Source organism: Oryzias melastigma, linkage group LG2, assembly GCF_002922805.2.
Source record: "Oryzias melastigma strain HK-1 linkage group LG2, ASM292280v2, whole genome shotgun sequence".
Classification (NCBI taxonomy): Eukaryota; Metazoa; Chordata; class Actinopteri; order Beloniformes; family Adrianichthyidae; genus Oryzias; species Oryzias melastigma.
In genome coordinates, this window is record NC_050513.1 from 13,078,533 (window position 1) to 13,090,295 (window position 11,763).

The 11,763-nt window shown below is 38.9% G+C and overlaps 1 protein-coding gene across 4 annotated transcripts in view; it reads left to right on the forward strand.

Annotated features, from left to right (window-relative positions):
• Positions 1–11,763, forward strand: part of LOC112156703 (nck-associated protein 5) — a 196,632-nt gene that overhangs the window by 91,847 nt on the left and 93,022 nt on the right. For all 4 annotated transcript variants that reach the window (XM_024288992.2, XM_024288994.2, XM_024288990.2 and 1 more), the window contains one exon: positions 7,841–7,904. In XM_024288992.2, the coding sequence (XP_024144760.1) occupies positions 7,841–7,904 (64 nt within the window). The remainder of the gene's footprint in view (positions 1–7,840; positions 7,905–11,763) is intronic.

Below are 11,763 nucleotides of genomic sequence, written 5' to 3' on the forward strand. Positions count from 1 at the left end.
AACGCCAGCTCTGACAGATCGTGTCTTTGCATGCCGTCAAGCAAACAGGGAGGGTTTACATAGTGTCTGAGAGGCGAGAATGCGAGAGAAAGCAAGGTCGATGTTCTGTGGAGGAAACAAGGCGGGTCAGGAGAGATGTAATCTGTCAGTTAATGGATGTTTGCCTTGTTTCATCCAACTTAAGGTGCCCAAAACACAGAAAAAGTGCACTCCACAAATTCTTCTGAAGTTCATTTCCTCGAGAAAACATTTTAGTCCAATCAAAACTTTGGCGTTAACTGTTTGAAATTTGACGTCAAAAACATTGAATTTCCACCCCCACTGTATAAAATGATGCATTTTCAGAGCAAACATATTTATATATTTATGAAGTTACGAACTAAATATGCATGAACCATCTACTATTTATCAAATGAAGTAGACATTTAACCCTCGTGCTCTCTTATGGGGTCCAGATGACCCCACCCTTACACTGAGGTGTAGCCCTTCCATCACAAAGGTGGACAAGATGCTAAATTCTGTCCTCTGGCTTAGTCTCTCAGTCCTAATCCCCCATCCATCCATCCATCCATCCATCCATCCATCCATCCATCCATCCATCCATCCATTTTCAAAAGCAATGCTGTCCAGACTCTCCTCTCCCTACCCATTTCTCCCAACTCCTCAGGAGGAATCCCGGGGCATTCCCAGACCAGCTGAGAGATGTAGTATCCACAGCGTGTCCTGGGTCTTCCCTGGGGCCTCTGCCCAGTCGGACATACCCAAACACCTACCGAGAGATACCTCCTTCTATGGGTGCCACGTTAATGTGAAGAGGGGTTAGAGGGGGACCCCTTGTAGGGTCTCCCACGCCAAGGGATAAGTTGGACAAAGAGCAGTTTTAAAAAAAACCTTTTGATTTGTGACGATCTATGTGCATCACCTGGATTTGCGGCACTGACCCCCCCCTCCCACTCTTGACCTAGGCCTGAGGTTGACCAAGATCTCAGGTGGGCCCAGCCCAAAGTGATGGTGTATGGACTCTCCTCCATGGGCCCTACCCTTGCAGGAGAGCTCAAAAAGCACTAGTCCAATATAGTTTGGGTAGCAGTTGAGGGTAGGTATCAACCTCCAGTCCCAGAAAATTATTGGATCTTAAATACCAAAACACAGCTAAAACTTAAATAATCAATGTCAATTTTTAACTACTGGTAAACAATTGCTAGAGTTTTTTCCTTTTTTTGGGGTAAAGCTTCTTTAACGAAGAAAGACAAGCTCTTGTCTAATGTGTACCCCAAGTTTTACCTCCTTCTTTCAAGCTCTCTTCACTTTTTGCTCGCCCCTTGCAAAGGCCTAGCACACTAAAGACCCACACCAATCATCTTTTGAGCTAGTTAAGAAGCACTTCTGGTGTTTTTCTTAGGATTTAAGATGCAAGATTCTCAATTTTTTTAATGCAAAGCCTTCACTGGCACACAAAAGAAAAAAAATAATAACGTGTTGTTTACTTCGAATTTTTCTTTGAGTTGTGGGCGGGGCCAAGGCGAGAAACGACCCTGCGAGGGTCTTGCCCCCAATGCATTATTAATGTTAAAAATACACACTTTTTTAATAGTATTTTTTCATCTGCTCCTGATTCACAATGATTTGAACAAAAAAATTAAAAAAAATGATTAAGAAAATTCAAAAATGTCTTTATACACGTTATTTATCATCAGAAAAATACCACAAAAATGTGTTAAAAATGCCAAAATCCCAACTGTCTCTTCAAGGGTCTTTACGGATAAACACTTTGTTAAAGATTAATGTGTAACATTATTGTTTCTAGGGCTAAAAATATTTTATCTTTCATGGCTTTCTCCAAAATCCCCAAAAACTGAGTTTAGATTTAACAAAAATTCAACGATTGAACTAATCAAAATTGACGATTCAACAATTTAATTTCTTAATATCACTTTGGAATCTTCTTGACTTACTTTTCACATGACAAGAGACTATTTGTGTAACTTTAAATGCACAGACACTGTAAAGCATGGAAGCTTGTGGAAGATGAAGTGATTTCTCTCATGCTCCAGTAAAGCTCGGCGGGATTCCCTCTTCTGAAGGGCCTCCCGCACTATCAGGTGATTCCAGGTCACTGGAAACCGCTGGAAGTCCCGTCCTGATGGACAGCTTGAATTTATCGAACTGAATTTAAAGCACAAAAATAAAATATGATTTTTGCAACATGCTGGAAAAGGAAAATGAAATCTATTATTTGTTACGCAAACAAGTTTCTTTTACTTTGAAAAGAAAGAACTTCCTGTACAGTGGAGGCTTCTGATTTAGAAAAAAAATGGGTTATTTGAGGCATTTAAGCTCCAAACTAACTCAAATAAGTTCTAATCAGCTCAAATTATCCTTTAAAATGAGGCGTTCAGGGACCCTTGTGGAGGACATTTATGGTAACATGGGGGTTTTAGAGGCGAATAAAAACACACACAAGTCCCAACACACCAATATGCCAAAACACATTCTACAGAGGAGATGACTCCTGATAAACCCCCCTTTTTTTTAAACCAGTTTACACAGCTGGTTGAAGTTTGCGAAGCGAATGATTGGGGGACGTAGTCGCGCAAATACCGGACCGAATAAGTCCTGACACACGTAAACATAACACGGCGGATTACGTCTCGGATTTTACCCCCAACACATAAACGTTCTGCAGCAGTTTTGACTTTTCTGCTGGTGCCAACGGCTGCAATTATGTTGAACGCGGAATGTCAAATTGCTCCAAATTTGGTGAGCGTTTTTTTATTTTTCTGGAACATGCTTGCTCATAAGAGGCCTGAAACTTAATTCCACGCTGGGGTGACGTTCAGCCATAACACAGACTGGAGGAATGCCAGACGCAGCCCTGTTTAGTAAAACAATATCTGCTTTGAGAAGATCCAGATCCCCCATTTTTCCCCCCCTACCCTCTCAAGGTAATGCTGTGTACAGTATGTGGTAATAGGGCGAGATGCAAATGAGTCAAAGGTATCTCCTCGTGTTCATCACTTAAACACTTGTGGCTTGATTTAGTCTGGTTGCATCGCCTCCAGGAGAGCAGAATTATTTTCAGCCCCAGACGATGCACTCATCTGTTAATCATAGGGTTTGTGGTGGAGGAGGCGGACAGGTACAGCTTTGTCTGAAACAATACTTCATTCTTGTCAAAGAAAAAAGGAAGACATTTGTCCCCAGGACAAGAATGTTGTGGTAGACTTAAGAAAAGAGTGTACTGTCTACTGGCGTCATAAGACTATTTAAAAAAATGCTAAAAACAGATCCATTGTTGAAATTCCCTTTTGGACTATCGTAATTCTTCAACTGTTGACGCAATTCCAGCGAATTCTGAACAAGGTAGTCTTGCGCTGATAATCAACGTAAACTTACTCAATCTGTTGCAAAGAGTCGTTTTGCGCCACTATTGTGTACCTTTCTCACAGTGATCGCGAACATGTTGAGTAGTTACAGTAGGTCAAAGATTGTGTTGACCATTACAAGTGCTGCAAGTTTTTTGGGTTGTACAGGCAAGTATGGCCCATCTTAGGAAGGGGGCAGGTGTGTCTTGCAGTTCCCTTGAGACTCTTTCGGACACCATAACCCTTGTGCTAGGTATAAAGGCGTTGGAAGTGGGGCCATCTGGACTGAAGTTTTTTTTTCAATGATTTTTGATTATCACTGGTGTCCGTGGCAGACATGAGATCCTGTCCACCGTCATCCACATTTGTCATAGGATAACATGTAAATCTAAGACTTGGGTCATTTGGACCCCATAAGATAGCACAAGGCACATCATGAAAATTGAACGTATGGTTGTTATATGTGTGTTCAGAGTATCATGAATTATTTGTAGGGACAATGTGAGTTACATATGAAGTAGAGGCAATGCTGTGGTATGGTCATCTAACACCACATGTAGTCTTAAGTAAGGTGTGGACACTGGCTCCTTACTGACTCTCCCAAATGCTGCATGAACGGGATGTGTATGTTATGCGCAAGTGCCGTAGGATTTCTACTCAAACTATGCTCTGATTGTATAGACCAGTATCAATGCCCACATTCCTGAATGCTTTCTAACATACCCTGCTGGTATGTTTTAATTGTTCTAATTGGCTGGACACACCTGAACCAGGTAATCAGTCATGAACTTGGATATTTGGAAATTATGCAGACACAGTGGCCCTCGAGGCGTGGAGTTGCCTATCCCTTGTCTAGACTGCAAGAACCGAGGATGCATAGGGTTGGCAATACGTGCGCACTTATCTCTTGAATAGCAGTGATGGGGACCATGCGGAGTGTTGAGAAACATAAAATACTTATGAAATGTTTAAGTCTCACCTGATTTATCCTTTGGGTCAAAATTGACCTGTTTTCAAATGGGAACGTGGGTCATTTTTGTCCCATACAGAATCTAAGGGTCAATTACCCATGGTGGCGCAGTGGTTAGCACTCTTGCTTCACAGCAAGAAGGCTCCCAGTTCAAGTCACGGTTGGGGTACTTGAACTTCATACACCTTTATTTGTGGAGTTTACATGATCTCCCTGTGTATGCGTGGGTTTTCTCCAGGAACTCTGGCTTCCTCCCACTGTCCAAAACTATGCTTCATAGGGTAATTATTCACTCTAAATTGTCTCTAGGTGTGAATGCGAGTGTGTGATTGTGTGACCAACTGGCGACCAGTCCAGGGTGTACCCTTCTTTCGCCCATTACTAGCCGGGTAAGGCTACGGCAGGCTTGTGATCCCTAAAGGGATAAAACGGGTATCGAAAATAGAGGGAATTACTCTCATTCGTTAAGTGTTCACTCCACCAATTCATTTAGTAACCTACGATCATGATATTTAGAGTGGGCCATCTGATTTGATCGTATTTCACCTCGGAGACAGCCCATTCCCACTCGTGGCAGTTGTGCCAATGGCAATACGGATTTAGGCCTTTAGCGTCACATCTCAGGTGTTAACCTTTGTGCTATCCAGGTATGTTGACCTTGGGAGTGGGGTCATCTGGACCCCACAAGAATTTTTTTTCAAACATTTTCTATTTTCAATGGAGTCCATGGCAGACACAATATCCTGTCCACCTTCATCTGCATTTGTCATGGGACCGATAACACTTCCCTCTTGGGAAGGCTTGGGTCATCTGGACCCCATGCGGTAGCATGAGGGTTAAAGGGTTACTGGGATGAATTTCCTTATAGAGTTTTGTGTTTTAATCTCAAGATTGATTTATAATCTAAATGTTAATATTCGTTTTTATTTGATCAAAAACCTCCTCAAGGTCTGGTCAGTAGCAGAAATTTGAAAAAATCCTAATACTTTGTTTTATTGTCTTCTGTCAAACCATAGTCGTTTTTTATTACAAATTTGGACTTTCTCGTCAAATTCAACAACCCATCTATAAAATATCACATTGTGTGCACTCTATTTACCTGTTGTGCTCATATATTTTTGAATTTGGGACAATCTTGATTGTGTTGTTTCTCTCATTTTTCACAAACTTTTTCCAGCCTCTACAAATAAATACACAAAGCAATAAAAAATACTTTTCTTTGACCTAATTACACAGGCTGCACAACATTTGTATTAAACCCAATGCGGTTGCTACCAAACTGACATTAAAAAAGAAGTGTTTTGATGCCAACATTGTTTTTTTTTTTCTCCTTTCGCTAAGAAAATATGGATCCAAACCCTTTGAGAACGACATGCCAGTCTTTGCAGCAGCTCTTCTGATCCCCCTGGAGGGTCTCTGAAACAAGGCTCCGTATTATCCATGCTAGTGTGCCAAGATTTATCCCATTAAAGTCTGGAATGCCCTCACGTGGGAAATGGATTGGTTGTGCACAGTCGATTTCTTTGTTTCTTGCCCGTGCACGTTTGTGTGTGTGTGTGTTTGAGTGGGGGGAGGGGGTGTTTGTTATGAGTGTGTAAAGTCTGGTGTAAGGATGCCCTGGGTTTTGTTTCCTCTGAGCTATTTCTGTCCGGACAGAACTGCAAGCTGTGTTTTAGCGAGTTCGCAGACGCCCTCTTCTTCTCTTTCCTGTTGTACTTTTCTTTTTTTTTTTAATAGTGACAGCTTCTCTTTTTTTAAACATTTGTAAGAATGAGGACATTTAGCCTTTTTTCATGTGATTTTAAGCCTTTTAAAGCACCTGTGTGTGTTTTCTACAGGTGGAGTCACTGTTTGTCCGGTCATAAAAACGAAACTTATCTTTTATTGTTTTAAAATCCTTCATTCTTATATATATTTTTTTTATTAACCCACTTAAAAAAATCTAATTTAATGACTTTATTCTTGAACACCTTTTTTTTTTTGAAAATTAAGTTTATTATGACTGGATTTAACCCTTTAAACCCCGTGAAAATCCTGTTTTTTTGTGTTCTTGTGGCATTTTTCTCCTGATGGACGACATATATTAAGATTAAAATTGCATTTCTGAGTATTTCTTTCTTCAGATCAATGTGAATCAGGAACAGACAAAAAAAATGGCGTTTGACAAAGAGAGTATTTGTGACATAGGAAATACGCTGATACATATGGATAGCTCCGATGTTGCTCGCCATATATTTGTTGCACCAGTGATGTTTGGTTGGGGGTGTGAGGAGCTGTAAGTTAGTGGGAGAGTGTGTAAACAGGGGGGGTGTTTGAGTGTGTGTGTGTGTGTGTGGGGGGGGGGTGGGTGCTCCACGATAACAACTCAGAATGTAATTTCTAACAAACAACTGTCGCTCTGTAGACACCATGGTCTAGAAAATAGAATATTTATGTTTATTTTGGCTAAAAACAGTATAATTATAATTAAAAGACTATTTTACAGTACGTCAAAAGATGATCAGAGAGTGACTTGAATTGAAGGATTTTTCCCTACACCTCTGGTAGCTACGTGAGTTCCACAACCATTTTCAGCCTCCATCTAAATGCATGGCTGTTGAACACTCAGTGAAAGTTAATTAAACCAGGTTGAACTTTGGGCAGTCGAGGACTCTAATTTAGTAGTGATGTATTGATATCAGGTTAGCACCGATACTAACGTAAAGTGTTGCAAAACAACACAAATCCACACTTTTTCCTTTACAGAATCTGTTGATTTACGTTAATTTCGTAAGCACTTCATTACCCCCAAATTTTTCTTGTGAGGGCCGTATGACTTTTTTCTTCACTGATGTGGGGCAGTTCTGTCTGCGATTGATGCTAACCGTGTTTTCTGCTAGCAAAACACTGTTTTGCTAAACACCGTTAGCGTCACACTCTTTTGCGAGCAGTGTTAGCAAACGATCTCAAAACTAGGTTGGTGAAAATAAATAAATATATAAAAATGATGCGTCTCTGAAATTATGTGGAGGTGGGCCGGATTCGGCCCGCGGGCCGTAGTTTGGGGACCCCTGCTGTCAAGTGTTGCATAAGGCTGCTTTTCTCCGCTTGAAAGAATGTTAACACTGGAGCTAAAGGTTCCGGTTTAAAAAGGGGTTAAGACTTCATAAATAAAACGCAACTCAGCTTTTACACTGAACATATTAGGGGTGGGATCAATGTTCTAGTTAATTTTATTCAGCTTAAGTTAAAGGTAACAGTTCATTGACTCTTTAAAGAAAGCGAGGCAGTGTAATGCTTCATGCAACGTGGTTAAAAATACAGATTTCAAATCCAGGTCCCCAGAAATACACTTAAACGGGAATGTGTGTTTATTTTTTGGTGAGTTTTAATGTTTATTTCTCACACTAAATTGTGTATGCTGACCATTTTATGCTGACATCAATCTCTTTTTTGTTGTTTATTTAGAAAATAATTATTTATCGGGATAAACTTTGACTGTTTTGTCTTGCTTTTTTTGGTTTAGGGAGAAGCTGGCTGTGGCTCGCCTGCAGAGGGAAGTCGCACGGAGCAAGAGTGACGGCACGATGGTAAAGCAACTCTCTTAGAATGTCTCTTTTACTGAAGTTTATGGTGTGTTTTTATAGATTTAGTGGAAGGATATTTGATATTTGAGTTAGCCAACTTTCGATGTATCCACATCTGGAGCTTGACCCGCTCGTGTCTATATTGGCTCAGTCTGTATAAGGACAGCTCCACAGCTGAGCTTTCATTCTCCGAGACACCAACCAGACAATGGAGGCTCAAGAGGTCACGATAAGTGCTTATCTTCCCCTCCGCATTTTTTTTTTTCTTTTTTTGCACTCGACGTGTCTGAGGAAGGTCAGGAAGTCGAGCCACGTGGTGAAGCAGCTGATCGCAGCTGACCGCAGGCGCAGCTGCTTGGCTCCAGCTCCTCCGACTGTGGCTGCGCGCCTGCAGCAACAGCACACAGGGGCTGATAAACTCCCAACATGTTCGCGCTTCTTTGTGGGATCGATCCCCCCCGAGGTGGAGCGCTTGTTTTTTTTTTTTTCCTCTTCCCACAAGAAAGGATTTAAAAACACGGAGCAGCGTTCCCGCTCCAGGGACTAACAGATTCCTGAGATTACAAGTTAATTGCTGTCCCAGAAAAAAAAAAAAAAAAAAAAAGTGCAAATTACAGTTAATACTCATAATTCATGTGAAAAAAAAATACGCCCAGTTTTAATTATGAGTTTTTACAGCTCAAGACATAATTCATCTGTGGCTTACCACGTCTTCAAATGAAGTAAATACATCCTCCCATGCAAACGAATACGGAGCAAAACATGCAAAAACGAGTGTGAAAAAAGACCAGTTCTACTTTTATTGAGTCTTTTCCACATCATAAAGCCTGACTTTTGAATCTAAACCCATGAAGATTTAGAATTTCTAGTATTTTCAGACTCTACAAGCCTCAGTTAGCTGATTAAAAGTACGATCGCAGTTAAGAAAACAGAGTTGAGGTATTTATATGATAATTAAATGGAGAAAAGCACATTTTGTGTCAGGCACGGAGGTGGAGGAATAATCATGTGGGCTCGTTTGAGCTCTAAAGCTGTGTTCATCCTTGAGAATTCCAGTTTTTAATAATCTTCAGGTCGATTTTTATCTATAACTGATGAAATGTTAGCATGAAGTCCGTGTTGTTCGTGTTATTTTACTGAAATAATCAGATCTCCAAATGATCATTTAAAAGTCTAAAGTTGTTATCCTCTCTGAATTATCTTAAGGTTTAAGTTTTTGGAGAAATTCTTCTTTGTTCATGTGTGTTCTCTGTCCTGGATAAAGATTGTGGAATGGACTTTGACTAATTTTGAAGTCAACCGGACATTAAAAGGAAGTCACATCTCCTTCGACCCCCTGATAGTCCCGACATGAGGGGTCAAATCAGGAGCAGCTTAAAGTGAACAAAAAAACAGAATAAATTGTTACCAAATTGTAGCCAATTTTTTTTTGGGGGGGGGAATTAAAAAATGAAAAAAAAAGAAAATTTGGAAAAAATTTTTTTTTGAAAATTTGAAAAAAGAAAACAACCCAGAAATTTTGAAAATTAAAAAAAAATCAAATTTTCAATTTTCAAGATTTTTTCAATCAGTAATTTTTACATTTATAATTTTTTTTAATTTCAGGTTTTCACTATTTTTTTCTTCAAATTTTCAAGATTTATTTCAAGTTTTAAGTTTTTCTTTTATTTAAAAAAATAATTTCAAATTATCAGATTTTTTTTTAAATTTTCAAAACATTCCTTTTCATTTTTTTCTGTTTTTTTTTTCAAATTTACAATGTCTTGTTTTCAAAATTTTCACCTTTTTTCCGTTTTCAAATTTTCACAACGTTTTTTTCAGTTACAATGTCTATTTTTTAAGTTTTCAATCTGTTTCTTCATTCACTTTACGCTGATCCTGATTTGACTGCATTCGGTTACAAAAACGCATCAAAGTCAGTTGAAACATCTTTGACTCAATGGTGCTCTGATGTTTGTAATCAGTCGTTTTTTGTCAAAAACAACAACAAAAACAGCCTAAAGTCAAACCATAAAAATAGTCTATTGGACTTTTAAAGCATGACTGTATACATAGAACTGGACTGAGTGACCCCTCCCCCGTCAGATTCTAAATAGAAAGTACCCGTTGGCTCCAAGAAGCTACAATCTAATAGACTTCTACGGAGAACTAAACAACCATTACTCAGTCAGAATCCGTCTGCTGCATTCACAGTAATTCTAGAACTTGTTTGTAACACGCAACACGCTAGCCATGTTGGCGTGTTCGCAAAATCCTGTAACTCCCAACCTTGTTTGCTACACATAACACAACAGGCTGATACCACTAAATTAACTACTACTTTAACTAAATTAACTACTTTTCTTTATTTTTTCTTAACACCAGATATGACGTTACGATTTCACAAAGTGATAATTGAACCAATACGAACATTTCACGACATTTATTTGTGACTCCATAAAATGTGGATGGTTTGTTAAAAAAATACATTTTAACACAGTTTCTTTTTGCCAAAAATGATCGGAATGCATTGTGGTCTATATTTGCTAATGTTAGCATCGATATACACTGGTTTTTCGCAAAGACTTCTGGGAAATTTCTTAATTTTAGAATTCTAGGTTGTGTCCAAATTCCCCCCCTTATCACTATATAGTGCGTTCTATATTATAGTTTCTAGTGCTGTCCGAACCGTATAATTCAAAAATCGAGTGGACTTGAAATTTCCCAGAACTCTTTGCGAAAAAACTAGCTTACATCGATGGTCACTAGATTAGCAAATATAGACCACAATGCATTTTGGTTGAACAATTTAGAACAAAAAAAACGTGTTTAAATGTAATTTATGAATAAAGCCCCACATTTTCACCATAAAGTCGTGAAATATTCGTATTTATTTGATTTTTCACTTTGTGAAATCGGTGACGTCATATCCGTGGTTTAGAAAACTAAAGAAAAGTAGTGTCCGAATCCTGCGCATTATATAGTCCCACACTATATCATTTTTTAGTAGTTAGGGATTATGTAGGGCAATTTGGACACAATCATTGTCAAAAACATTAGCATAAGAAAAGTTGACATCTTAATTTATTTCCAGCCGTCAAAAACATCAAAATCACTTGTGTTTTTGCTTTCATGTGGACACAAAACCGAAGTAAATTTGGAGGCAAAGTGGTAACAAAGGGTAACAAACATCTCAGAAGAGTCAGGGTATGTCCGAATTCCCGCCGTACTCACTATATATCGTGTGTTCGCCATTTTGTATTACTATCCCAATCTAAAATTGAGTGCACTAGAAATTTCCCGGAAGTCTTGTGTGCATCGATGCTAATGACATTAGCAAATATAGACCACAATGCATTGCGTTTGAACAATTTTTGCGAAAAAAACGTTAATTTTTTTGTATCAAACTATCCACATTTTCATCATCATAAAGAAAGAGAATTCATAAATAGACGTTGTAAAATGTTCGTATTGATTCGATTTTCCCTTTGCGTAATCGGTGATGTCATATCCGATCTTTAGCAAAACGAAAGTAAAGTAATCGTATCAGAGTAGCTTTTTTTTTCCTCTGTTTTCTTTTTCTTGAACTCAGAGTTCACTGACTCAAAGTTAGCAAACTCAGAGTTTTTGGTTGATTCAATCAACTCTGAGCCCTGAACAATGGAGCAAAGACATTACGATTCAGAGTAGCTTTAGAATCCAGGGTACTATATAGTGTTTTAGTAGTTAGGGGTTAGAAAAGAAAAGGTGGGAACCATGCCGACATAGGCTAGTGACGGGATGAAGACACGGTCCATGTTTAAAGCACTAACTAAATGAAAAGAGTGTTTGCTAACATTTGTTTCTTGTATTGTCACCAATACTAGCATGACGTTCCTTTTTT